This window comes from Neophocaena asiaeorientalis, unplaced genomic scaffold (genome assembly GCF_003031525.2).
Source record: "Neophocaena asiaeorientalis asiaeorientalis breed wild unplaced genomic scaffold, Neophocaena_asiaeorientalis_V1.1 scaffold398, whole genome shotgun sequence".
Taxonomy (NCBI): Eukaryota; Metazoa; Chordata; class Mammalia; order Artiodactyla; family Phocoenidae; genus Neophocaena; species Neophocaena asiaeorientalis.
Window position 1 is genome coordinate 690017 of NW_020173416.1, and position 24729 is coordinate 714745.

At 37.6% G+C, this 24729-nt stretch overlaps 1 protein-coding gene across 2 annotated transcripts in view; it reads right to left on the bottom strand.

Annotated features, from left to right (window-relative positions):
- NBAS (NBAS subunit of NRZ tethering complex) overlaps positions 1 to 24729 on the bottom strand; it is a 332635-nt gene that overhangs the window by 205700 nt on the left and 102206 nt on the right. For both annotated transcript variants that reach the window (XM_024747243.1, XM_024747242.1), the window contains 2 exons: positions 7789 to 7872; positions 577 to 730 (listed from right to left, as the gene is read on the bottom strand). In XM_024747243.1, coding sequence (XP_024603011.1) covers positions 577 to 730; positions 7789 to 7872 — 238 coding nt within the window. The remainder of the gene's footprint in view (positions 1 to 576; positions 731 to 7788; positions 7873 to 24729) is intronic.

A 24729-nucleotide genomic window follows, 5' to 3' on the forward strand; every position in this document is an offset into this window, starting at 1 on the left:
CAGGTCTATTAGCAGAGGAGTCCAGATTCCTATTGAGATCTCCTAAGCTACAATACAACCCTCATCTCTCTCTTCTACACCCCCCTCTGATGAAGCTATTACATATCTCAGTAAAGGCACATGGGAACTGAGGGAAATTAGGCTTGGACTTCAGGAAAGTGTTAGAAACAGACCCTCAAACAGGGTTCCTGGAAAGCAAAATAACAATCCACTGCATTCATGCAATGTAACAGGGGACTAATCAAGCATTTCTATGTTGATACAATCTTTCGACTTAAAATGGTATTAAGCCTATTAAGCATGTATATAACATCTGGATCAGTATGTACATATTTTGTAGCTTACATTTTAAAGAAAGGTTTTGAACAGCTTTTGTTATATGTATTTGCTCTTTAGGAATCAAAAAAAAAAAAACCACAAATGCTTCTGAAGCAAAGAATAAATGAATGAAAGTAATAAAAAATTTTCATTTCATCCCTTGCAAACTATTAATATATACAGGATCCCTGGCACTGCTGTCAGCAGCCAAAACATGCACTGAACGCTAAGGATCTGACACAGCACTGCCGGCCTCACCTGCAGAGCATAATGCTCTATTTCCTCCGCTCTGCTCTGATACCAGTCCATAACGTTCTCTACTGTAAGCTGGGATGTCCTGTACCTCAGCAACTCAGGCTGTGCAGCGTACAAGAACTCACTTTCATCTGGGAGACTCGGCTCAATCAGCATTCTGCAAAGCACAAAAAGTACAATTAATAACTGACTGAAATGCTAGGGGAAATTATAATTTTGTGAAAGGGAGACAGAGACAGAGATGTGGAGAGAGCAGTTACTGAGACTGCAGTATGTATGTACGTATGTGTGGGTGGGTGTGTTTATGTGTGTTTTCCTATATATATCTGTGCACTTACAAGATAAATGGGAAATTTGGGGGATGCTTAATTTAGTCTCCTATTAGTTTTCACAATTAAAAAAAATCAGAATAGATAATAAATCAAAAAAACTATGCCACAAATCAATCAAATAAGTATTAAATAAAATCAGAATCACCCAGGGTAGCTTTAAAATGCACATGGCTGGGTAACTGCCACAGGTCTCCTAAGTCACAATGACCTGTGATGCCAGCCAGGCCTAGTTTAGTAAAAACACCCCCAGGTGATTCTGATCCAAATATAAATTAAGAAGTCTTGTTTTCCACATTCATAAAAATAAGAGGAAATATACCTTATTTTTGTTGATAATATAACTTCAGTAGGTATCAGCAACATAGTAATGCACTGAAATTTGCAAAATAAGGAATTACTCTATACTACGTGCCATCAAGAGTGAAAAAGAAACAACATCAAGAGGAAGATACCCGGGGAAAACATCACAGGGATCACAAATTATGAGGAGTTTTTACGAGGACAATCCTGGCCAATTGCCTTCAATGGTTAAGAACTAAAAAAATAAATCAATAAGTAAAGAATAAATAAAATATCCCTTAGGGATATTGATTCATCTAAAGTGAGTCAGTAAACGACAAGTGGTATAATTATTACTATTACAAGGCAATGGGCTTCAGAGTCAGAACTGAGGTGCAATTCCGTCACTGAAAGCTGTGAAACCTTGCATAAATTAGTTAAAACTCATCAAAGATTCATTTTACTCATATCAAAAGTGGGAATAATACCATGCAAGAATATTCAAAATAATATAGATAAAGTACGCAGAGAACGCTGTCTGGCCCGGAGCAGGTACTTAATTTTTACTTACAGGTATTATTTCCATTGGAATTACTAGCACTTATAATATATGACCAGACCCAAAGCTGACAAATATTTGGGTGTTTAATCAACATGACTTAGACAACCTACTGTGCTTACAACTGGTAGTCCTTTACTTAACTAGACTCACAACCGTCATTAACATTCTGACCACAGTGATTCTTCCCCATCACTGCCACATGAAAGTCACATCCCTTCCCCTGAAATCTTCCCATTTCGGGGAAAAAATACCCATAAGCAACTTTGAGTTCCTTTGATACTTTCTTCAGTCCTTATCTATTTCCCTCAGCGCTGTTTCACAGAATGTAACCATTTTCTCCTTCTAGAAACATGCTTGTCTTTCGTTCCAGCATGTCATACTGTCGTGCCATACTGTCCAGCTATACAGGTCCCATCTTTCTGGCTGCTCCTTTTCAGTCTTCTTTGCTAGAATATCCTCCTCCAGCTGACCATTAAGTACTAGCTCTTCCAAATTCTCCAGCTCTCCTGTCTTCTCACTATACTCTCTCTAGGTCTCCCCTTCAATGCTACAATATAAATTGACCACCATATTTTTACACCTAACCCAGACTTCACCTGAAAGCTCCAAAATCGTCCTTCTATATGCTCTTAGATGTTTCTCAGGCATTTCAAATGCAACAACATCAAAACCGAATTCACGGGCTTCCCTGGTGGCGCAGTGGTTGAGAGTCCGCCTGCCGATGCAGGGGGAACATGGGTTCGTGCCCCGGTCCGGGAAGATCCCACATGCTGCAGAGTGGCTGGGCCCGTGAGCCATGGCCGCTGAGCCCACGCGTCCGGAGCCTGTGCTCCACAATGGGAGAGGCCACAACAGTGAGCGGCCCGTGTACCGCAAAAAACCAAAAAACAAAAAACCGAATTCACGATATCGCGAGGTAATACAGTCTTTTATAAAACAGAAACATGATTATATCATCCCCATGCCTCCTTTTATAGCTTGTCATCTGTCTTAAAATATTCTAGCCTCACCTTGATTCCAATGTCACTTTTGTCCTGTATACTTCAACAATCCAGGTCTTATTTTCAGTCCTTAAAGGGGACCTCACCTTGAGCCTTTCAAATGGTCTTCCCTCTGCTTAGAACACTCCCTCCCCTCATTTGCCAAACTCACCCTCTGCTAAGCTAAATCCTATTCATCCTTCAAGTCTCAGATTTCATACCACTTCCCAGGGAAAACCTCCTTGACCTCCACCAAGTTTAGGTCTCCCTATTATGTGCTCCCAGTGGCCCCTGCACTTCTCTTTCAAAACACGCATCACACTGGTAATTTAGAGCAGCAGCACCTTTCCTGCTAGGTTATATACTTCATGAGTACAGAGGCTGCATGTTTTTCTTCCTCCAGTATTCTTGAATCTAGCAGAGGACAGAATTAATTACAGTAGACCCTTGAACAACATGGGTTTGAACACTGTGGGTTCACTCACATACAGGTTTTTTTTAAAAGTAAATACCGTAGTACTACGCCATCTGTGGGTGGCTGAATCCACGGATGGGGAACAATGGCTATGGAGGGAGGGCCGATTATAAATGACAGGCAAACCTTTGAGTTCACAGAGGGTCGGCACCCCTAACCCCTGCGCTGTTCAAGGTTCAACTGTAAATGAAAAGGCCACGAGATATCCTATAACCACCCTTGTAGATACAGAAAGTCTGGTGGTTGCCAGATATAGGGGTACAGGGTGGAAATAATCGTCGGGGGAGGTGGGGGAGGCAATAAAATCAATGGATTAAAAAAAGAAATGTCCTGGGAGAGTTTGTATCATCTTCAAAAGCATCTTTTCTTCTGTCAAACGTTTCCTAGCTTTTCGTTTTTATAGTTTTAGGAGTTCCAGCGCAGCAAGTTTTGCTTACAACTTAGCTTGCTGTGCTTGGTCTGAGAAGAAATGCCCTTACTCCTTTCATCTCCTTGTTAGCATCATAAAAAGGCACAGGCTAAGGAGAACTGGGAAGCATCAGGAGAAGGAACAGGGCTACTCTGTCAAAAGCACCATCTTAAACTGAGAGAACTGTGGGCAACAGGATCACACACCTTCCCTCCGCCATATCCACTGGCATCAACCTCCCACCTTTTCCAACTTATATCCATCCTCTATCTCTCATTACAACTGGTAATTGTAGACTTCTAGTTAAATAGGGCTGATACATACCATGCATTAAGCTCCACTTTTTCCTGAAACTCTACTGAAATGACAGTAGAAGATTTTTAAAGGGGCGAGGGGGTCACATAAACACTCAAGGAGGAACGGAGTATATGGAGTAAAAAGAAACTAAACCATTATCTTCCACTGAAGCAAGTCCACAGATAATGGCCAGAACTAAAAAATTCAAGGGGTAGCTAACAATTATGTTACTCAGAGATTGGAGTAAATAGCAGAACAATCCTTTAAAAGAAGTGAAAGTAGTTACTCCTGGAGAGCAGGATATAAGGATGGGGAACAAAGAAGTATGGGTTTTGGTTGTTGCTTTTTTTTTAAACAAGATTTGCAGAAACTTTTAAACGTGTAATCTATTTGCAACTATATACAACTTTAATAAAAATTTTCAAAAAATATTTTTTAAAAGCAAATAATAGCAAAAACACAGCAGGACATTCAATTGCTGTTACAATAAAAGCCATCGGAGAGAAAAAGGTAACTAAGAGTTACATATTCTATTAACTCAGATATCAAAAGTGAAAGATACAAAATGAAGGGAAACTGCCAACATTAGTGCTAACATGAAGAAAGCTTCCAAATTTCACTTGCAGGAAAGCTTCCAAACTCATTCTATGAGGCCACCATCATCCTGATACAAAAACCAGACAAAGATACCACTAAAAAAGAAAATTACAGGCCAATAACTCTGATGAACATAGATGCAAAAATCCTCAACAAAATACTAGCAATTCAAATCCAACAATACATTAAAAGGATTATACACCATGATCAAGTGGGATTTATCCCAGGGATGCAAGGATTTTTCAATATCTGCAAATCAATCAGCCTAATACACCACATCAACAAATTGAAGAATAAAAATCATATGATCATCTCAATAGATGCAGAAAAGATTTCTGACAAAATTCAACAACTATTTATAATAAAAACTCTCCAGAAAGTGGGCACAGAGGGAACCTACCACAACATAATAAAGGCCATATACGACAAACCTACAGCTAGCATCATACTCAATGGTGAAAAGCTGAAAGCATTTCCTCTAAGATCAGGAACAAGACAAGGATGCCCACAATCACTACTTTTATTCAACACAGTTTTGGAAGTCCTAGCTATGACAATGAGAGGAAAAAAGAAATAAAAGGAATCCAAATTGGAAAAGAAGAAGTTAAACTGTCACTGTTTGCAGATGACATGATACTATACATAGAGAATCCTAAAGATGCCACCAGAAAACTACTAGAGCTCATCAATGAAACTGGTAAAGTTGCAGGCTACAAAATTAATGCACAGAAGTCTCTTGCATTCCTATATACTAACAATGAAAAATCAGAAGAGAAATTAAGGAAACACTCCCATTTACCACTGCCAACAAAAAGAATAAAATACCTAGGAATAAACCTACCTAAGGAGACAAAAGACCTGTACTCCGAAAACTATAAGACGCTAATGAAAGAAATCGAAGAAAACACAAACAGATGGAAAGATATACCATGTTCTTGGATTGGAAGAATAAATATTGTCAAAATGACTATACTACCCAAGGCAATCTACAGATTCACTGCAATTTCTATCAAAATTAGCAATGGCATTTTTCACAGAAGTAGAACAAAAAAATCTTAAAATCTGTATGGAGACACAAAATACTCCAAATAGCCAAAGCAATCTTGAGAAAGAAAAATGGAGCTGGAGGAATCAGGCTCCCGGACTTCAGACTATACTACAAAGCTATAGTCATCAAAATAGTATGGTACAAAAACAGAACTATAGATCACTGGAACATGACAGAAGCCCAGAAATAAACCTGGGCACCTGTGGTCAATTAATCTATGACAGAGGAGGCAAGACTATACAATGGTGGGCAGTCTCTTCAACAAATGGGAAAACTGGATGGCTACATGTAAAAAATGAAATTAGATCATTCTTTAACACCATACACAAAAATAAGCTCAAAAGTGGATTAAAGACCTAAATGTGAGACCAGACACTATAAAACTCCCAGAGGAAAACATAGGCAGAACACTCTCTGCCATAAATCGTAGCAATACAATACCTTTTCTGATCTGTCTCCCAGAGTAATGGAAATAAAAACAAAAATAAACAAGTGGGACCTAATTAAACTCAAAACCTTTTGCACAGCAAAGGAAACCATAAACAAAATGAAAAGACAACCCACAGGTTGGGAGGAAATATTTGCAAATGATGTGACCGAGAACAGATTAGTCTCCAAAATCTACAAACAGCTCATGTGGCTAAATCTCATCAAAACAAACTACCCAATCAAAAAATGGGCAGAAGATCTAAATAGACATTTTTCCAAGGAAGACATAGAGATGGCCAAGAGGCACAAGAAAAGATGTTCAACATCGCTAACGAGTAGAGAAATGCAAACCAGAACTATAATGATATATCACCTCACACCAGTCAAAATGGGTATCATCAAAAAATCCACAAACAGTAAATGCTGAAGAGGTTGTTGAGAGAAGGGAACCCTCCTACACCGTTGGTGAGAGTGTAAATTGGTACAGCCACTATGGAGAACAGTATGGAGGTTCCTTAAAACACTAAAAATAGAGCTACCATATGACCCTGCAATCCCATTCCTGGGCATGTATCTGGAGAAAAACATGGTCCAAAAGGATACATGCACCCCAATGTTCACTGCAGCACTGTTTACAATAGCCAAGCCATGGAAGTAACCTAAATGTCCATCGACAGAGGAATGGATAAAGAAGATGTGGTACATATATACAATGGAATATTACTCAGCCATTTGCAGCAACATGAATGGACCTAGAGATTGTCATACTGAGTGAAGTTAAGTCAGACAGAGAAAGAGAAATATCGTATGATATCACTTATATGTAGAATCTAAAAAGAAATGATACAAATGAACATATTTACATAACAGAAACAGACTCACAGACTTAGAGAATGAACTTATGGTTACGGGGTGGGGAGGAAGGGTGGAGGAAGGGATAGTTAAGGAGTTTGGGATTGACATGTACACACTGCTATATTTAAAATGGATATCCAGCAAGGACCTACGGTACAGCACAGGGAACTCTGCTCAATGTTATGTGGCAGCCTGGCTGGGCGGGGAGTCTGGGGGAGAACGGATACACGTATACGTATGGCTGAGTCGCCTTGCTGTGCACCTGAAACTATCACGACACTGTTAATCGGCTCAACTCCAATACAAAATAAAAAGTTAAAAAAATTTTTCACTTGCAATGACCGTACTACTGGTTAGGGCTTTTATTTAACATTTATCAGACAGATAGTTCATACACACAGTTTTAAAAAAATCCAAAGGCATAAGATGATTCATATCAAATGTAAAACGAGCAGGGAGCATTCACCAGACTTTGAGGAGTGCGGGATAAAGGGGTTCCAATGCTCCTCATCAGGAATTGCAGCCCCACACCTCATCTCCCACCCCCTTCTGTGGGACCTGATGCCTCCATGTTCTGAGGCTTTCCATGGCTAAGTCGTATAAAAGTGAAAATTAAAACTGAACCAAGAACAAAATTGCACACATATCATAAAAACAACTACGAAAAATATACCTGTATATGTCAAAGAGTAAAAAGGAATACCCCAAAATGAAAAGAGTTGTTCTACAAGGACCACTTGTAGAATAATTCCTTTGGAGCATTTAACATTTTTCCATTAAAAGCATTTTTAACATACCTTGAGTAAAGTCAAGTTTTTAAAAAAACTTCACTCAAACTCTCAAGCAGGGCCACCATCAAATAAATGACCATCCACCAACACCACCTGCACAGGGCCTTCTATTCATCCAACCCACAAAGAAATGAAGAGCTTTCACGCTGGCTCTTTCTTACCTGCACTCCAACTCCTCACACCAATCTTTATCTCGGTGTTTATGTTCATGCCAAGGAATGATCATCAAGGAGTCACTGTCATAACTTAAAATTAAAAAAAAAAAAGCATAAGTATTTAAAATACCATTACCTCAATGGCTGGCAACACAAGGAACATGATGCAAAAGTATCCCTATAACCTGAAACTTACAAGATTCCTGTTTATGGTATGATAAGTGGTACATGATACATATCATATACAATATGTAAATTAAAAATACCAAACTGCTGATTTCTCTTTGATCATAAAATGGTTCAAAAGAAAAGAAAAATTCAAAACAAAAAATTTGGCAAAAAACTAAAGGATGGGGCTTCCCTGGTGGCGCAGTGGTTGAGAGTCCGCCTGCCGATGCAGGGGACACGGGTTCGTGCCCCAGTCCGGGAAGATCCCACATGCCGCGGAGCGGCTGGGCCCGTGAGCCATGGCCGCTGAGCCTGCGCGTCCGGAGCCTGTGCTCCGCAACGGGAGAGGCCACAACAGTGAGAGGCCCGCGTACCGCAAAAAAAAAAAAACAGAAAAAATGAAAGGATGGTATGTGTATGTTTTCATTCACACATTCTAAAATACTTATCAAAAGTCCAAATTTTATGTTCTTAATGCTAACATAAATGGTCCCTTGCCCTCAAAAAGCTTATAATCTAACTTGCTGTGATCACAGAAATGTTCTCTAACTGTGCTTTCCAATACAATAACCACTAAGCTACATGTACCTATATTAACCACTTGAAATGTGACACTGATATGAAGAAAGAAACCTTTAATATTATTTCATTTTAATTAGTTTTATTTAAAATTTAAATAGCCGCATGTAGCTGGTGGCTCCTATATTGGACAGCCTCGACCTAGAGGACAGGTAATAGCCACAGTGAAGAAATAATTCTGCAGGTAAAAAAATATCACTAACAAATGACAGAAGGAGAGTCTAAGAGGAAAAGACAAGTCCTCACTGGATGGAATTAAGAATAAATTAAAAAGGAAGAGTCAGGTAAAGACAGTAGAGTAACACAGCAGAGCAATGTGCTACGCACCAGGAGACAAGGGAAACATAAATGCATCCATCTGTTAACCATCTACGCAGTCTTTCGCACATGACTTTCTAAAGTGAAGCACTTCAAACATTACCTCTAACGTACCTTGTAGTCCTAATATTCCCTAAATCCATGAAAACAACAGAAACATCCTGAATTAAGAATGAAGACAAAAATTCTAAAAACAAATTTCAATTGCTTTGTTTTTACAGTTCAATAAAATATCTTATCTCATATTTGAGAATCAACAGTAGCACTTCCGAGAATTTATCATAGCCCCAGAGAAAGGGCTGCACTTTTGTACATTATGAGGTTATGCTTTGCAATTTCTTATCTTACTAAGTTATGAAACATGCCTTGCACAAAAAGTACTTCATAAGCGTTTAGAAATTATGTGACTAAAGAGATTAGTCTTCACGTAAAAGGGAACAGAAGGCCACCTGGCGGGGCGGGTTACAAGGAAAAGAGAAGCTAAAAAGATCTGGAAATGAGCAGGGCTAATTCATCTACCAACAGCATCCCCTTTAAAGTCATTATCATTGGTGCAAAGTATCCGAATTCAAAGTTCCCCATTAGATGTTCACAATAAGAAATGTATTACATCATATTTTTAAAACACAGTATTTTACCTGCTTTTTAGCTAGCATGTAATGTCCTAGCAAACTGTACCAGAGATACATTTTTGAAGGCCTGTGAGTTCACAGGTTAAAACTGCAGAGTCATGCAGACGATTACAGTGTTCACTACGGGTGCCCCTGTCACACTACTTCATTTGTCACCAAGTAAAAACTATTTTATTTTCTTCCACATCAGTATCTCATCTTTTACCACAGATCACTGAAAAGTAGAAAAGAAAACATTTGGATACCATGATGATAATAATGCTCACTCTTCCAACATGAAAATAAATTGTACCAATGGACTGAGGAACCAGGGAAAAAAATAACACACCAAACTATTCCTGCCTTTTCGATTAAAGCAGACACGGTTCCACAAGCTACGCAAAATGTTTTCCAAAAAATTAAGAAAAACGTTATCACAAGTTGAGATTTGTATCTTCTATACCAAGTACGTATTAGATACAAGGATCGTTACTAAAAAGATTAGTAATGGTGTGAGTCTCTCAGCAAAATAACATTTATTTGGTATTTGAAGACCAGAAAATTGTAAAACTTTGTCAAGCTTCAGTAAACAGAAATGGGTAAGAAAACATGCCTATTTTTATCAAAACACACATTAAAGACAAGTTCTGCTCTGAGGCTCACTCCAAAAAGTAGGCCTAATAGAGTCCCAAGTTAATGATGCATTTTTGCTGCATTTTCAAGGCACAGCACAACTAAACGTTTCAACATGTTTCTAAATGTGCTGATCGCCGCTGATTTAATGATAAGAATACTAGTAGTAATATAAAAGGAACGGTCAGCAATAGCATAATCTTTACTATTTATTGATCTCTCACTACGGACCAGACAGGATGAAATGCTTGTAATATGTAATACCTAATTTAGTCTTACCTAACGTAGGTGATATTATCTTCCTCGCATTATAATGAGAACACTGAGGCCCGGGTTAACTTGCCCCTCCTCATAAAGTCAATAAATGACAGAGCTAAGGATTCAAACACAGCTCAACAGTCAGAATCCGAAGCTTACCCTTCTGGCTAGTAGATGGCCACCAGGTTAGACAGAGGTACCAGTTACATTGTGCACAGCAGGTAGAGGGCAATATGAACCTTCCCAAATCTTAATTCAGACCACCCAATAAGGACCTTTTACATGCATATCTGAAGGACACATTTAAACTGAGATATAAAACCAATCTCGACACCATTAGATCACTAGTACTAGTCTCATGAACCTAAATTCTACCAAATATGGCTTCAACATCAAAACTTACATAAAAAATTAATTTACATTTGGTAGTGTATATATGTCCATGCCACTCTCTCACTTTTTTCCAGCTTACCCTTCCCCCTCCCCGTGTCCTCAAGTCCATTCTCTAGTAGATCTGCATCTTTATTCCCATCCTGCCCCTAGGTTCTTCATGAAAACTTTTTCTTTTTTAGATTCCATATACATGTGTTAGCATACGGCATTTGTTTTTTCTCTTTCTGACTTACTTCACTCTGTATGACAGATTCTAGGTCCACCCACCTCACTACAAATAACTCAATTTCGTTTCTTTTTATGGCTGAGTAATATCTCATTGTATATATGTGCCACATCTTCTTTATCCATTCATCTGTCGATGGACACTTAGGTTGCTTCCATCTCCTGGCTATTGTAAATAGTACTGCAGTGAACATTGTGGTACATGACTCTTTTTGAATTATGGTTTTCTCAGGGTATACGCCCAGTAGTGGAATTGCTGGGTCGTACGGCAGTTCTATTTCTAGTTTTTTTAAGGAACCTCCATACTGTTCTCCATAGTGGCTGTATCAATTTACATTCCCACCAATAGTGCAAGAGGGTTCCCTTTTCTCTACACCCTCTCCAGCATTTATTGTTTGTAGATTTTTTAATGATGGCCATTCTGACTGGTGTGGGGTGATATGTCATTGCCATTTTGACTTGCACTTCTCTAATGATTAATGACGTTGAGCATTCTTTCATGAGTTTCTTAAGGGCAGAATTTTTGCTTGTTTTGACTATTGCATATCCTCAAAGCTAAAATAGTGCCTGACATTTAGCAGGCTCTAAAATAATGTGGCAACGGAATTAATTAACTGACAGCACAGCAAAGGTTTTTTTAGAGTGATCTCACGAGTATCACAAAAATTCAAAATTGGAATAGAGCAATAAAAGGACTTACAGATACGTCAAGGAGGTATATTTATATGGAACCTGTAGATCTGACAGTGAGAACAAGAACACTTTCCTGATATAGATTATTATCCCGATGAAAGAGCAAGCTATACTGGTGATGGTATACAGCTACAATCTAGATTATTTAACATGTCATATTACACTTATGGGGGAAAAGTGATTTCAGAATACATATTTTCCAAAATCTGACCATTTTTTACACTTCAAAATAATAGATTAGTTCTATCATTACCATCTTTAATATACCCATATTTTAGCTACTTATTCTTTCATAAGGTAAACAGAATGATGGAATGCTTAATAAAATTCAGAGGAAAACGTTTTCATTAATTCTGTTCCCAACAAAAATATTACCCATGTAAATTAATCACTAAGTGGATTAGGTGAAAATGTGGTTAAAAAAACCTAGAAAACACAACTGTTCCTTCTAAAGAACTTTAGAAAGTTTGGTTAGTTGCAAAACTTACCCTTTGAATCTAAAGTTCTATAAACACCAAATAACATTTACATACTTTTTTTTTTTTTTTTTTTGCGGTACGTGGGCCTCTCACTGTTGTGGCCTCTCCCGTTGCGGAGCACAGGCTCCGGATGCGCAGGCTCAGCGGCCACGGCTCACGGGCCCAGCCGCTCCGCGGCATATGGGATCTTCCCGGACTGGGACACGAACCCGTGTCCCCCGCATCGGCAGGAGGACTCCCAACTACTGTGCCACCAGGGAAGCCCTTTACATACTCTTTATTTCACCTTTTTCTTCTCTTGTTTCTATTTTGCTAGGGAAGACTTAGAAATTAAATGCATATCCCCACTAAAAAATCGAAGTACATGGTAAACTTAAATTATCTCTTTACAAAATAATGGCTGCTTTTGCTTAATTTGAGGATTCTTTATATTAGAGCCCTGCTCATTGTTTTATGGCAAACAATAAGCTTTGCCAGTCTCATCTGAAGGTTACATTTATCTGTCAGCAGAAAAGGAATGACTATAACAAGTTCTATTATGTTCAACTATTCTCTCACCAATTATTTCCCCCACTAAATATAAATGTTTTATTTCAAAAAAATTTTATCAGGAATAAGCTTACAAAAAGTTCTTTTATTCGTGTTCTATGCCTTGGAAACAAAAGGCTAAACAGACAGCGTATTACTACTAATTGCCACCTTTCATGCACTGGTTTTAAGATGTGAAGTTATATTTATTTCTGTTATTTAGCATAGAAGAAAATGTTCTGGAAAAGATAGGACAAAAAATAATAATAATTTGGGCCTACGTGTATAACTACATGTGATTACCATCACTGAATCAGTCAAACTTGATCAGAAACTCAAGGGGAAACCAATTAAAAAGCTAGCTATCACTCAGAACACCAAGTTTGAAAGAAAAAATTTAAAGACATCATAGTTCTCCTCCAGCTCAATGGGATTCAATTTCATTAATAAGTGACTTAGAAAATACAGAATCAGCTAATAAGATATCCTGAAACTTACCAGTATTCTCAAATGTTAGCAATGTGTAAAAGAGAAACAAGAGTAAAAAAAACAAAAAAACAAAAAAAAAACCCACCACACTAAGATCTGACTTCTCCTCCACTAATTTAATCTCTGGGACCCAGCTGCCTCATCTATTAGTAAATACTGTAATATTATGTGCCCAAAATAAAGATGGGACTAGAGCAATGTTTTCTTGAATTCTAATCCAGAATAACTAGAGCGTGCTCTTAGAAGTCTAACCTCTGTGTCAGAACTGTGATACCACCCTGCAGAAACACGTAATCTTGACCAAGCTATCCAATATGCCTGTGCTTCAATTTCCTCATTAGTGAAATAGGAATAAGAATCTAAATTGGGGAAGGATCAAATTAGAACATATAAAGCCTTCAGAACCGTACCTCGTATACAGTAAAAGTTCATCCATCATAAAAAGCATCAATATTATTAATGCCACCAAGAAGGTTTTTCATGTGTAGTGAAATACAGGACATATGTGACTGACTGTCATTTCAAGATCTACTTTATGATAGATAGTAACACCATATTAAGAATCATATCAATGATTATACTTACAAATGCCTAACAATGGCAATAAACTCTGCTGACATCATACCGGGCATAAGGCACCTGGCCAATGCAACAAATAGTAACAAGAGAATTTGAGGAGCTGATTTACAAGGTAGTAATAAGTAACATTTTCCACAAGGCATCATCTCTCTCCCAAATGCTTACAATCAACTTTGAAAATAAATATTTAACCATGAGCAAAGGATGATTTGATTATTTCTAAGGAAAACTAGTCGTAAAATCATTAAAGTTTAAGGGAAAGGCACAAACTCCAACAGAGAACCACTGAAGAAATTTCCAGAAAAGTTAGTTATAAATAATTGAGAAAGGACGCTATTCACATAGGTGTTTAATGTCAACAAAACAAGGGGCAAAGGATGAATAGAGACATCAATGATATGAAAATTCCTCCCCAATACCACTACCACTATCACCCGCCCCTTGAACAAATGAATAATTTTGAAGAAGAGACACTGAAGGTCCTCAGAAAAATGAAGAATACCTATCCTCACTACAAGGAAAGTCACTAGGGAAAAAAAGGCATTCTCAAACCCAGTTTCAACAGCTTATACTTAAATAAGAATAAGCTAAAATGAATAACATCTTTAAAAAATCAAACAAAACATTTATATAATAATTTTTATGACTGGGGAAATCAAGATGGCAGAGGAGTAAGGTGCTGAGCTCACCTGCCCTACGAACTAATCAAAAACACATCTATACATCTACAGGTGGAGCAACTCTAGCTGAAAACACCCTGGAGACTAGAAAAAAGTCGCTTCTATTTACAACCAAGGCTGTAAAAACAGATTCACACAGAGGTGGGCAGGAAGGGAGAAGAGATCAGGTCAGAACCTGTGTCCCTAGAAGGGGACACAGAAGAGGAAGGGGATATCAGAGAGTCAGGGATCCTCCCTAGGGAATGAGGGATTTGAGATACATGTTAGACAACCCAGCCCTGCGGTCCCACACCAGGAAGACAAGTCCCCTTAACTGTATTGAAAATCAGTGGGACTTACTTACTTAGAAACTGAGATATAAAATACGACCTCAAAAGCACAAAACATGGAGAGGGGATGAAAAAACGTAGATCTTTTGGAATGTGTCTGAACTTAAATGACTACCAGTTTGAAAAAAAGTAGATATAGCTATAGGTCAACATATATGAACCCCAGGGTAACTACAAATCAAAAACCTACAACAGATACACAAAATCTAGAGAGAAAGGAACACAATTATAACGCTAAAGGGAATAGACTAAAAGAAGAAAAGAACAGAGAAGAACTATAAAAAACAACCAGAAAACAAGTAACAAAATGGCACTAAGGGTATACCTATCAGTAGTCACTTTAATTGTCAATGGACCAAATGCTCCAATCTAAAGATACAGAGTGAAGCAACAAGGACCTACTGTATAGGAGAGGGAACTATATTTGATATCTGGTAATAACCTATAATGGAAAAGAATCTTAAAAAGAATATACATATGTAGCTAAACAATCACTGTGCTGTACACCTGAAGCTAACACAACATTGTAAATTAACTATACCTCAATTTTTTAAATGGTTTCAAAAGAAAAAGATATAGGGTGACTGGATAGAAAAAAAAAGACATACCTATATGTTGCCTGCAAGAGACTTCAGAGCTAAAGATGCACACAGACTGAAAGGGAGAGAATGGAAAAAGATATTCCATGTAAACGGAAACAAAAGGAAAGCTGGTGTAGCAAATTCTTATCAGACAAAGTAGGCTTTAAAATGAAGTCTATAACAAAAAGACAAAGAAGGGCACCACATAATAATAAAAGGGTCAATCGAAGAAGAGGATATAACATGTGTAAACATATATGCACCTAACAAGGGAGCACCTAAATATATAGAGCAAGTATTAACAGACATAAAGGGAGAAATTAACAATAATACAGTAACAGTAGGGGAATTTAACCCATCACTTACATCAATGGACAGATCATCCAGACAAGAAAAAGAAATAAAAGGCATCCAAAATGGAAGGGAAGAAGTAAAATTGCCACTATTTGAAGATGACATGATACACATATAGAAAAGCCTAAAGTCTCCACCAGAAAAACTATTAGAACTAACGAATGAATTCAGTAAAGTTGCAGGACACAAAATTAATAGACAGAAATCTGTTACTCTTCTATACACTAATAATGAACTATAAGAGAAAGCAAGAAGACAATTCTGTTTAAATTTCACCAAAAAGAATAAACACCTAATAAATAAACTTAACCAAGGAAGTGAAAGATGTACACTCTGAAAACTATAAAACACTGATGAAGAAAATTGAAGATGATAACAAGAAAGGAAAGGTATCCCATGTTTATGTATTAGAAGAATTAATACTGTTAAAATGTCCATATTATCCAAAGCAATCTACAGATTTAATGCAATTCCTATCAAAATACCCATGACGTTTTTTACAGAACTAGAACAAATAATCCTAAAATTGATATGGAACCAAAAAAGACCCTGAATAGCCAAAGCAATCTTGAGAAAAAAGAACAAAGCTGGAGGTATCTTGCTCCCTGACTTCAGACTATACTATAAAGCTACAGTAATCAAAACAGTATGGCACTGGCACAAAAACAGACACAAAGATCCACAGAACACAACAGAGAGTCCAGAAATAGGCCCACACACATATGGTCAATTAAACTTCGACAAAGGAGGCAAGAATATACAATGGGAAAAAGACAGACTCTTCAATAAGTAGTGCTGGGAAAACTGGACAGCTACATGTAAAAGAATAAAATTAGAACATTTTTTCACACCATATACAAAGAAAAATGCAAAATGGATTGAAGACCTAAATGTAAGACTGGAAACCATAAAACTCTTAGAATAAAACATAGGCAGGACACTCCTTAACATAAATCATTGCAATATTGTTTTGGATTTCTTTTGCAGAGGCAAGATAGGGGTAGAGGATTAAAAGGTACAAACTACTACTATTTATTACATAACCACTTTATGTAATAAATAAGATATATGGATATATTGTACAGATAGGGAATTTAGCCAATATTTTATAGTAACTTTAAGTGGATTATAATCTATAAAAACACTGAATTACTATGTTGTATGCCTGAAACTAATATAATATTTTAAATCAACTATAATTTTTAAATATTTCCTTATATTGTTTCATTTCACCATCAAAGAATCATTTGAATTAAGATATGGTCTTGCTATCTCAGTAAAAATATCATTTGAATTCTCTAAAACCCATCATTGCATTAAATAAGAAAACAATATTTTAAAAAATAATAATAATTTTAATTTAATACTAATTTAATAATACGTTTTCCATTCAGCATTTGGTGTTATACATATAACAAATATGTATAAATGTACCTTTTCCATTTTTATTTATTTTTCTGATGATTTTCATATTTATAATGCTGTACCTATGGAAAATACGGTCTTCAAAAATTAACCTATGCACCCATGGTCAATTAATCTACAACAAAGGAGGCAGGAATTTACAATGAAGAAAGGACAGCCTCTTCAATAAGTGGTGCTGGGGAAACTAGACAGCTATATGAGAAAGAATGAAATTAGGACATTCCCTAACACCATATACAAGAATAAATTCAAAATTAATTAAAGACCTAAATGTAAGACCGAATACTATAAAACTCCTAGAGGAAAACATAGGCAGAACACTCTTTGACATAAATCACAGCAATTTTGGATCCATCTCCTACAGCAATGGAAATAAAAACAAAACTTTTTAAAATGGGACCTAATTAAACTCAAAAGCTTTTACACAGCAAAGGAAACCATAAACAAAACAAAAAGACAACCTACAGAATGGGAAAAAATATTTGCAAATGATGCCACTGACAGGGATTAATTTCCAAAATACACAAACAGCTCATATAGCTCAAAAACAAAAACAAAAAACCCAATCAAAAAATGGGCACAAGATCTAAATAGACATTTCTGCAAAGGACATACAGATGGCCAAAAGACACATGAAAAAATACTCAGCATCCCTAATCATTAGAGAAATGCATATCAAAACAAAAATGAGGTATCACCTCACTCTGGTCAGAATGGCCACCATCAAAAAGTCTACAAATAATAAATGCTGGAGAGGGTGTTGAGAAAAAGGAACCCTCCTACACTATTGGCGGGAATGTAAATTGGTACAGCCACTATGGGGAACAGTGTTCAGGGGCCTCAAATATCTAAAAATAGGGCTCCCCTGGTGGCGCAGTGGTTGAGAGTCCGCCTGCCGATGCAGGGGACACGGGTTCGTGCCCCGGTCCGAGAAGATCCCACATGCCGCAGAGCGGCTGGGCCCATAAGCCATGGCCGCTGAGCCTGTGCGTCCCGAGCCTGTGCTCCACAACAGGAGAGGCCACAACAGTGAGAGGCCCGCGTACCGCAAAAAAAAAAAAATCTAAAAACAGCTCTACCATATGATCCAGCAATCCCACTCCTGGGCATATATCTGAAGAAAACCGTAAGTCAAAAAGATACATGCACCCCAATGGTCACTGCAGCACTATTTACAATAGCCAAGACAAGATGCAACCTAAATGTCCATCAACAGATGAATGGATAAAGATGTGGTGTGTGTGTGTGTGTGTGTATACACACACACACACACACACACACACACACACACACATACACACACACACAAAATGGAATATTACTCAGCCATAAAAAAGAATGAAATGATGTGATTTGCAGCACACATTATTTGGATGGATGGACCTAGAGATTATCATACTAAGTGCAGTAAGCCAGACAAAGACAAATATCATATAATATCACTTATATGTGGATGATAATGATATAAACGAACTTATTTACAAAACAGAAATAGCCCCACAGACATAGAAAACAAACTTATGGTTACTAAAGGGGAAAGGTGGGGGAAGGATAAATTAGGAGTTTGGAATTAACATATACACACTACTACATATAAAACAGATAACCAACAAGGACCTACTGTATAGCACAGGGAACTAGACTCAATATTTTGTAATAACCTACAAGGAAAAAGAATCTGAAAAAGAATATATATATGTATGGTCACTTTGCTATACACCTGAAACTAACACAACATGGTAAATCAATTAAAAAAAACAATGGGCTCAACTTAAAAGTGGTGAATTACAATTTTCATTTATGGTAATCAACCAAACTTTATATTCGAGGTTGCCAGTACTTCAGTCAGTGAGGGAGAATACATATTAAATGTGATGGTACTGAAAGATCTGAGGTATAAGAGTCAAATAAGAATCGATGAAGAATACCTTCACACCGGGTAGGCCCAAAACAACATGTCCACAACTATCAAAAGGGATGTATCGATAATAGGAGAGAAATCCAATCCATTTCACTCTGTGCTCTGTGTTACTTAGACTGACCCAGAACCAGCAGAGAGAATAACGGTAAGGCCCTTATTTCATGTTACTTCAAGACAACAAGACCCACGACAAAGATAAAAGTATATGACAACTGAATTTATCAGCTATAAAACTAATGAAATATACCAAAATGTTCATGAATTGTATCAATGTACATTATAAACCCTGACCATATATAAGGTTGTACTGCTAAGAGTTTGAACAAAAGGATTAGAGAGGAAAAGAAGAGTTTTTTTATCTCCTTTTTATTCATATCACCAAATAAAGCAGCATAAATAATGCCCATGCAGATCCCAAGCCACAGCAAGATTGATTTCCTCATTGTCACCCTTCAAAAATCCCTGCATATTCCTACTTACAGACCTGTACTAAATGGACATTTCACACACCATCTATAAAGCTATCCAACGTTGTCCAGTCTATAGCTGACACTTATAAAATGCTTATAATGTGTGAGAACTATAAAGTTCTAAGCTATTACACACACACACACACACACACACACACACACACAAATTCAGCAATCCTGAGAGACAGACAATATCCTTTCCCATTTTACCGTAGAGGAGACAAAGACACAGAAACGTTTACTTAGTAACTCGTCCGAAGTCTCACAACTAAAATGCTGCAGCTGGGATTTGAAGCCAGGCAGTCTGTTTCCAGAGCCTGTGCTCTAAGACACTATGATGTCCTACTTATCTGAACCCCACCTCTCCCAGCTCAAATTCCCACTTTTATCAGACGATTCTATGACCATTCCAGGCACTGCTTTCTTCCTGTTCTAAATTCTCACTACTAATAACTGCACAATTCATCTGGCATTTACTCTTACTTAACCTTAAGAAAATATACATAAGGTGGTACATTTGTCTCATGTTTTCATGAAGTTCTTTAATTTCCTAGTACATATTTTGTATCCCCACTAAAAGTAAATTTTTTCCTTTCTTGTAAATATTCCTTTGCATCCACCACAACTCCTAGCGGTGTTACATGCATAGCAATAATATATCATCATTTTAACTAAATTTATATAAATGCATTATTTCATTTAATCCTCAAACACCCTGTAAGTTAAATATTATGATTATAGATTTGCAGGTAAGTAAACTCTATGAGCACAAAAATCATCACTGACTTACTGAATGAATAAATGATTCAATGATCAACAGAAACAGATCCACTGATATTCTTTTAATTCTAAAAGCAGAGCTCTCAAAAACAAATAACAAGAAAACTCTTAAGAACTCGAAATATAAGATTTAGTTGAGATATAAATGAACAATAAATGAAAAATATAAAAGTCAATTTAGGAGGAAGACTACATACCTAAGACTGTGTAGCCAACTCTTTCAGCACTTATCTCACTGCTACTGTAATTATCTGTATACATGTCTTCCAGAGAATGAGCACTTTATACCCTCAGCACCTAACTTAAAGAAGGATCTCAGCAAAATGATCAAATCAACTAATTAATTAGATCACTTCTTTAAGCTTCTGAAAAACTCTTCAAAGAGAAAAATGTGTACTTCAGAAACCAAGTTGTATAACGGCAGTAAGAAGAAAAATATGCGGATATAAGATACATGAAAAGAAAAAAGAAAGAAAGCACAGTAACCTAATCTAAATGGGTAGAAAAGTAGTATGATTCATGGCAGGCATAGTTACAATTTTATCTTTAACTGTGTCAATCAATGTAGTGTTCATTAAAGGAAAAAAACCGAAACCTTCTCTGCTGTTCCCAGATCAAGCAGCTTACCAGACTTTCTTCCAGATTACTAAACCCTGCATGTATTTCTGTTACTGCTGTCAGTGCACTGAATTACAGTTATCTGTGTCTTGCTCCTTTACTAAACTGGAAGCTCCTTCAAAGCTTGAGTCATTTTTATATCCTTCGTTCAATACCTGGCATGCATTTAAACCTCACTAAATATTTAACGGATGAATGGATGACGGACAGACTGAAAGACAGATGGATAAATCTGAATAAATGAAAAAACGAAAACTCCCCGAAAACCACAGGGGTATTTACATCTCAAGATCAATATGCTTTCCCTGTAAGTGAAGGTTCTGATAATGCACCTGAGGTTTATTCAAAAGTTTCTGATTTAAAGTTTCTAAAATGAACTGTAGGACTCCCTATCGCGCAGCCATGCCATTAGCAACATTGCAGTACTGCAGACCACAGTTGACTCTTGGCCTGCATGTAGGAGCACAGATAAGCACAAAGAGATGCGGAATGTCCTAAGCTTTCAATAAACAAAGAGGCATAAAAGACTGTTTGCTCTGAGATACAAGTCTATTTACAGCCTTTTCATCATGAGTCTTCTAAGTCTAGGCCAAATTACACTGCAGACTGACAATAACCACGACTGAAGAAATGAAAACCCCAGAAATAAAGAGGGAGAGGCTCTGGTGTCAATTCCACAGGTTGTGATTGGGTAGACAACGGTGTATGTGCCTGCAGTGCTAGTTATTCTAACACATCTCTACTGCTGATGAGCTTCAAAGTTAAACTAGAGACAGTAGGAAGAGAATGAAAGCAAAACACTGGAGAATCTGAAGGAAATGAGTCTCATTTTTTTATATAGATTCTTAACTATGTAATAAACACTCATTCACAAAATCAGAGACAGGAAGTACAGAAAGTGATCTGGGAATTGACCCTGGAATAAAAACAAAGTCCAAATTATCCACAAGGAAAACAATAACAAATAAATACCTCTATATCTGCATTGCTAGATCATGTTCTATAATTTTCAGATTAAAGAAACACATACAGATTAATTTACCCCATTAAAAATTCAGAAACCTATTTAGATCAACTGTATAGCTGATCTAAGCTAACCTTCTAGTACACACAGTAAGGTAGCTGGTGAAACTCAGAGGTGTAATTGAATAAACCAACAGAATTGGGGAAAGGACAAAGCATGTTCCCTAACAACTGAGATACGAACTCTACTAATGAGATGAATAAACCTAAATGTCTGGCATCCAATAAAAAAATACAAGGTATGCAAAAAAGTAAGAAATTATGGCCCATAACCAGGAGAATAATCAATTGCGAAGAAACACCAATAACATGATAAGGAAAGACATAGAAAATAAAGAAGATCCAAATGTAACTCCTAGGAATAAAAAATTCAGCAGCTAAGATGAAAAACACACTGATGGGGCTTCCCTGGTGGCGCAGGGGTTGAGAGTCCGCCTGCTGATGCAGGGGACATGGGTTCGTGTCCCGGTCCGGGAAGATCCCACATGCCGTGGAGCGGCTGAGATGTCATTAATAGCAGACACTGCAAAAGAAAAGATTCGTAAGTTTATAAAGACATAGTAATAGGAACTATCCAAAATGAAACACAGAGGAGAAAATACTGAAAAAAGTTAACTGTGAGACAGAATCAAGCGGCTAACACACACGTAAGTGGAGTCCCAGTAAAGAGTATGCATATTGGGGATGGGAGGAGGAAGAGGAAAAATACCTGAAGAAATAACAGGCATGAATTTCCTAAATTTAGCACAGAAGATCCAAGAAAGTCAATAAGCAACAATCAGAATAAACCTGAAGGGGGCTTCCCTGGTGGCGCAGTGGTTGAGAGTCCGCCTGCCGATGCAGGGGACACGGGTTCGTGCCCCGGTCCGGGAAGATCCCACATGCCGCGGAGCGGCTGGGTCCGTGAGCCATGGCCGCTGAGCCTGCGCATCTAGAGCCTGTGCTCTGCAACGGGAGAGGCCACAACGGTGAGAGGACAGAAGATCCAAGAAAGTCAAAAAGCAACAATCAGAATAAACCTGAAGGGACTTCTCTGGTGGCACAGTGGTTAAGAATCCGCCTGCCAATGCAGGGGACACAGGTTCGAGCCCCGGTCCGTGAAGATCCCACATGCCACGGAGCAACTAAGCCCGTGCGCCACAACTACTGAGCCTGCACTCTAGAGCCTGTGAGCCACAATTACCGAAGCCCGTGCACCCAGAGCCCGTGCTCTGCAAAAAGAGAAGCCACCGCAACGAGCAGCCCGTGCACCACGACAAAGAGCAGCCCTGCTCGCAGCAACTGGAGAAAGCCTGCGTGCAACAACGAAGACCCAACACAGCCAAAAATAAATAAATTAAACAAATAAATTAAAAAAAAATACTTTCCTGCTAAAAAATGCTAACCATCATTAGAGCCTTCAGCAAGTCATAACCTTTTTGCAACAATAACATCAAAGATTACTGATCACAGATCATATAACAAATATAATAATGAAAAAGTTTGAAATATTGCAGAAATTACCAAAATGTGACAAAGTGAGCAAATGCTGTTGGAAAAAATGGTGCCCATAGTCTTGCCTGATGTAGGGTTGCCGAAAACCTTCAATTTGTAAAAGACACGGTATCTGCGAAGCACAATAAAGCAAAGTGCAATAAAACAAGGTCTGCCTCTAAATGGTCTAAGCAGCCAATTAAAAGGCAGAGATTGCTAGGTAAAACAGCAATAGTCAGCCACATTCTGTCTACAACAAGCACGCTTTAAACATAAAAAACCAAAATGTCATTGTACACCCAGCATTAGAAAAATAAGAGAGGTATTCATTTAAAGAACATCAGAAATCTGACCTCTGTTGAGGTAAAACAGTCCTCATAAACCACTCCATACGTTTAACAGACAAAACTAAGCTGCCATGTTGTAAGTCAGGGTAGCGGTTCTGTTGGGTGAGGTGACCAGAAGAGGGTGCAAGGAGAGGGCACAGGGAGGCTGGTTATGTCTGTTTCTTAACCTTGTTCACTTTATGACAGTTCATCAAATTGCCCATTTATGATTTGTTCATTTTCCTACATCTACAAGTCAATAAAAAGTGAAATTAAAAACTTTAACTTCACTTGAACAATGCTCAAGTTTTGATTAATAATCTGCAATGTCAAGGCACCTGATACCAGAAAAGGCGTACTGTCACAGATGAGAAATGAAAGCACTGGTGTCATCAAGAAGGAATATTCCTTATTACAATTATGCATTTTGTTTATTCATCAGTCTTTTAAAGCCTACTTAATGCACTTAAAACGAAAATATATCTATTATGACATTCCCATCGACATGTACCAAAAACTGCTGCTGCTACGGCTACAGCCATATCCACTATTAACACAACCACTGCTGTACACTGAATGCCGATTATATGCTAGGAACTGCGCTAGGTAACATTACCTCTTAGGTTACTAAACCATCACAATCCCTCCACAATTTCCCCATTTCACACTTGACAAAACTAAAGTTCTGAGAAGCTAAGTGACTTCCCAAAAGTAACACAGCTAGCAAGTTCAGGACCAGGACACACACCCATGTTTCTGACTGAAAGCCTCTTGTTCCTTCCAGTGTACCATACTATTGTTTCTCTACATCAAATATGTGTCAATGCCAGGCATGCGATCCCAACATTTGTACATATCTTGGATTTTTTCCACGGTTATTACATATAGCATCTAAACTTTTAGGATTAAAAAATGGTACACACTGAGGTCAAAACACTTCTTAAAATAATGCAGATGCTCTGTCCACAAAATATCAATGTGATTCTTTTTTTTTTTTTTTTTTTTTTTGGGTAT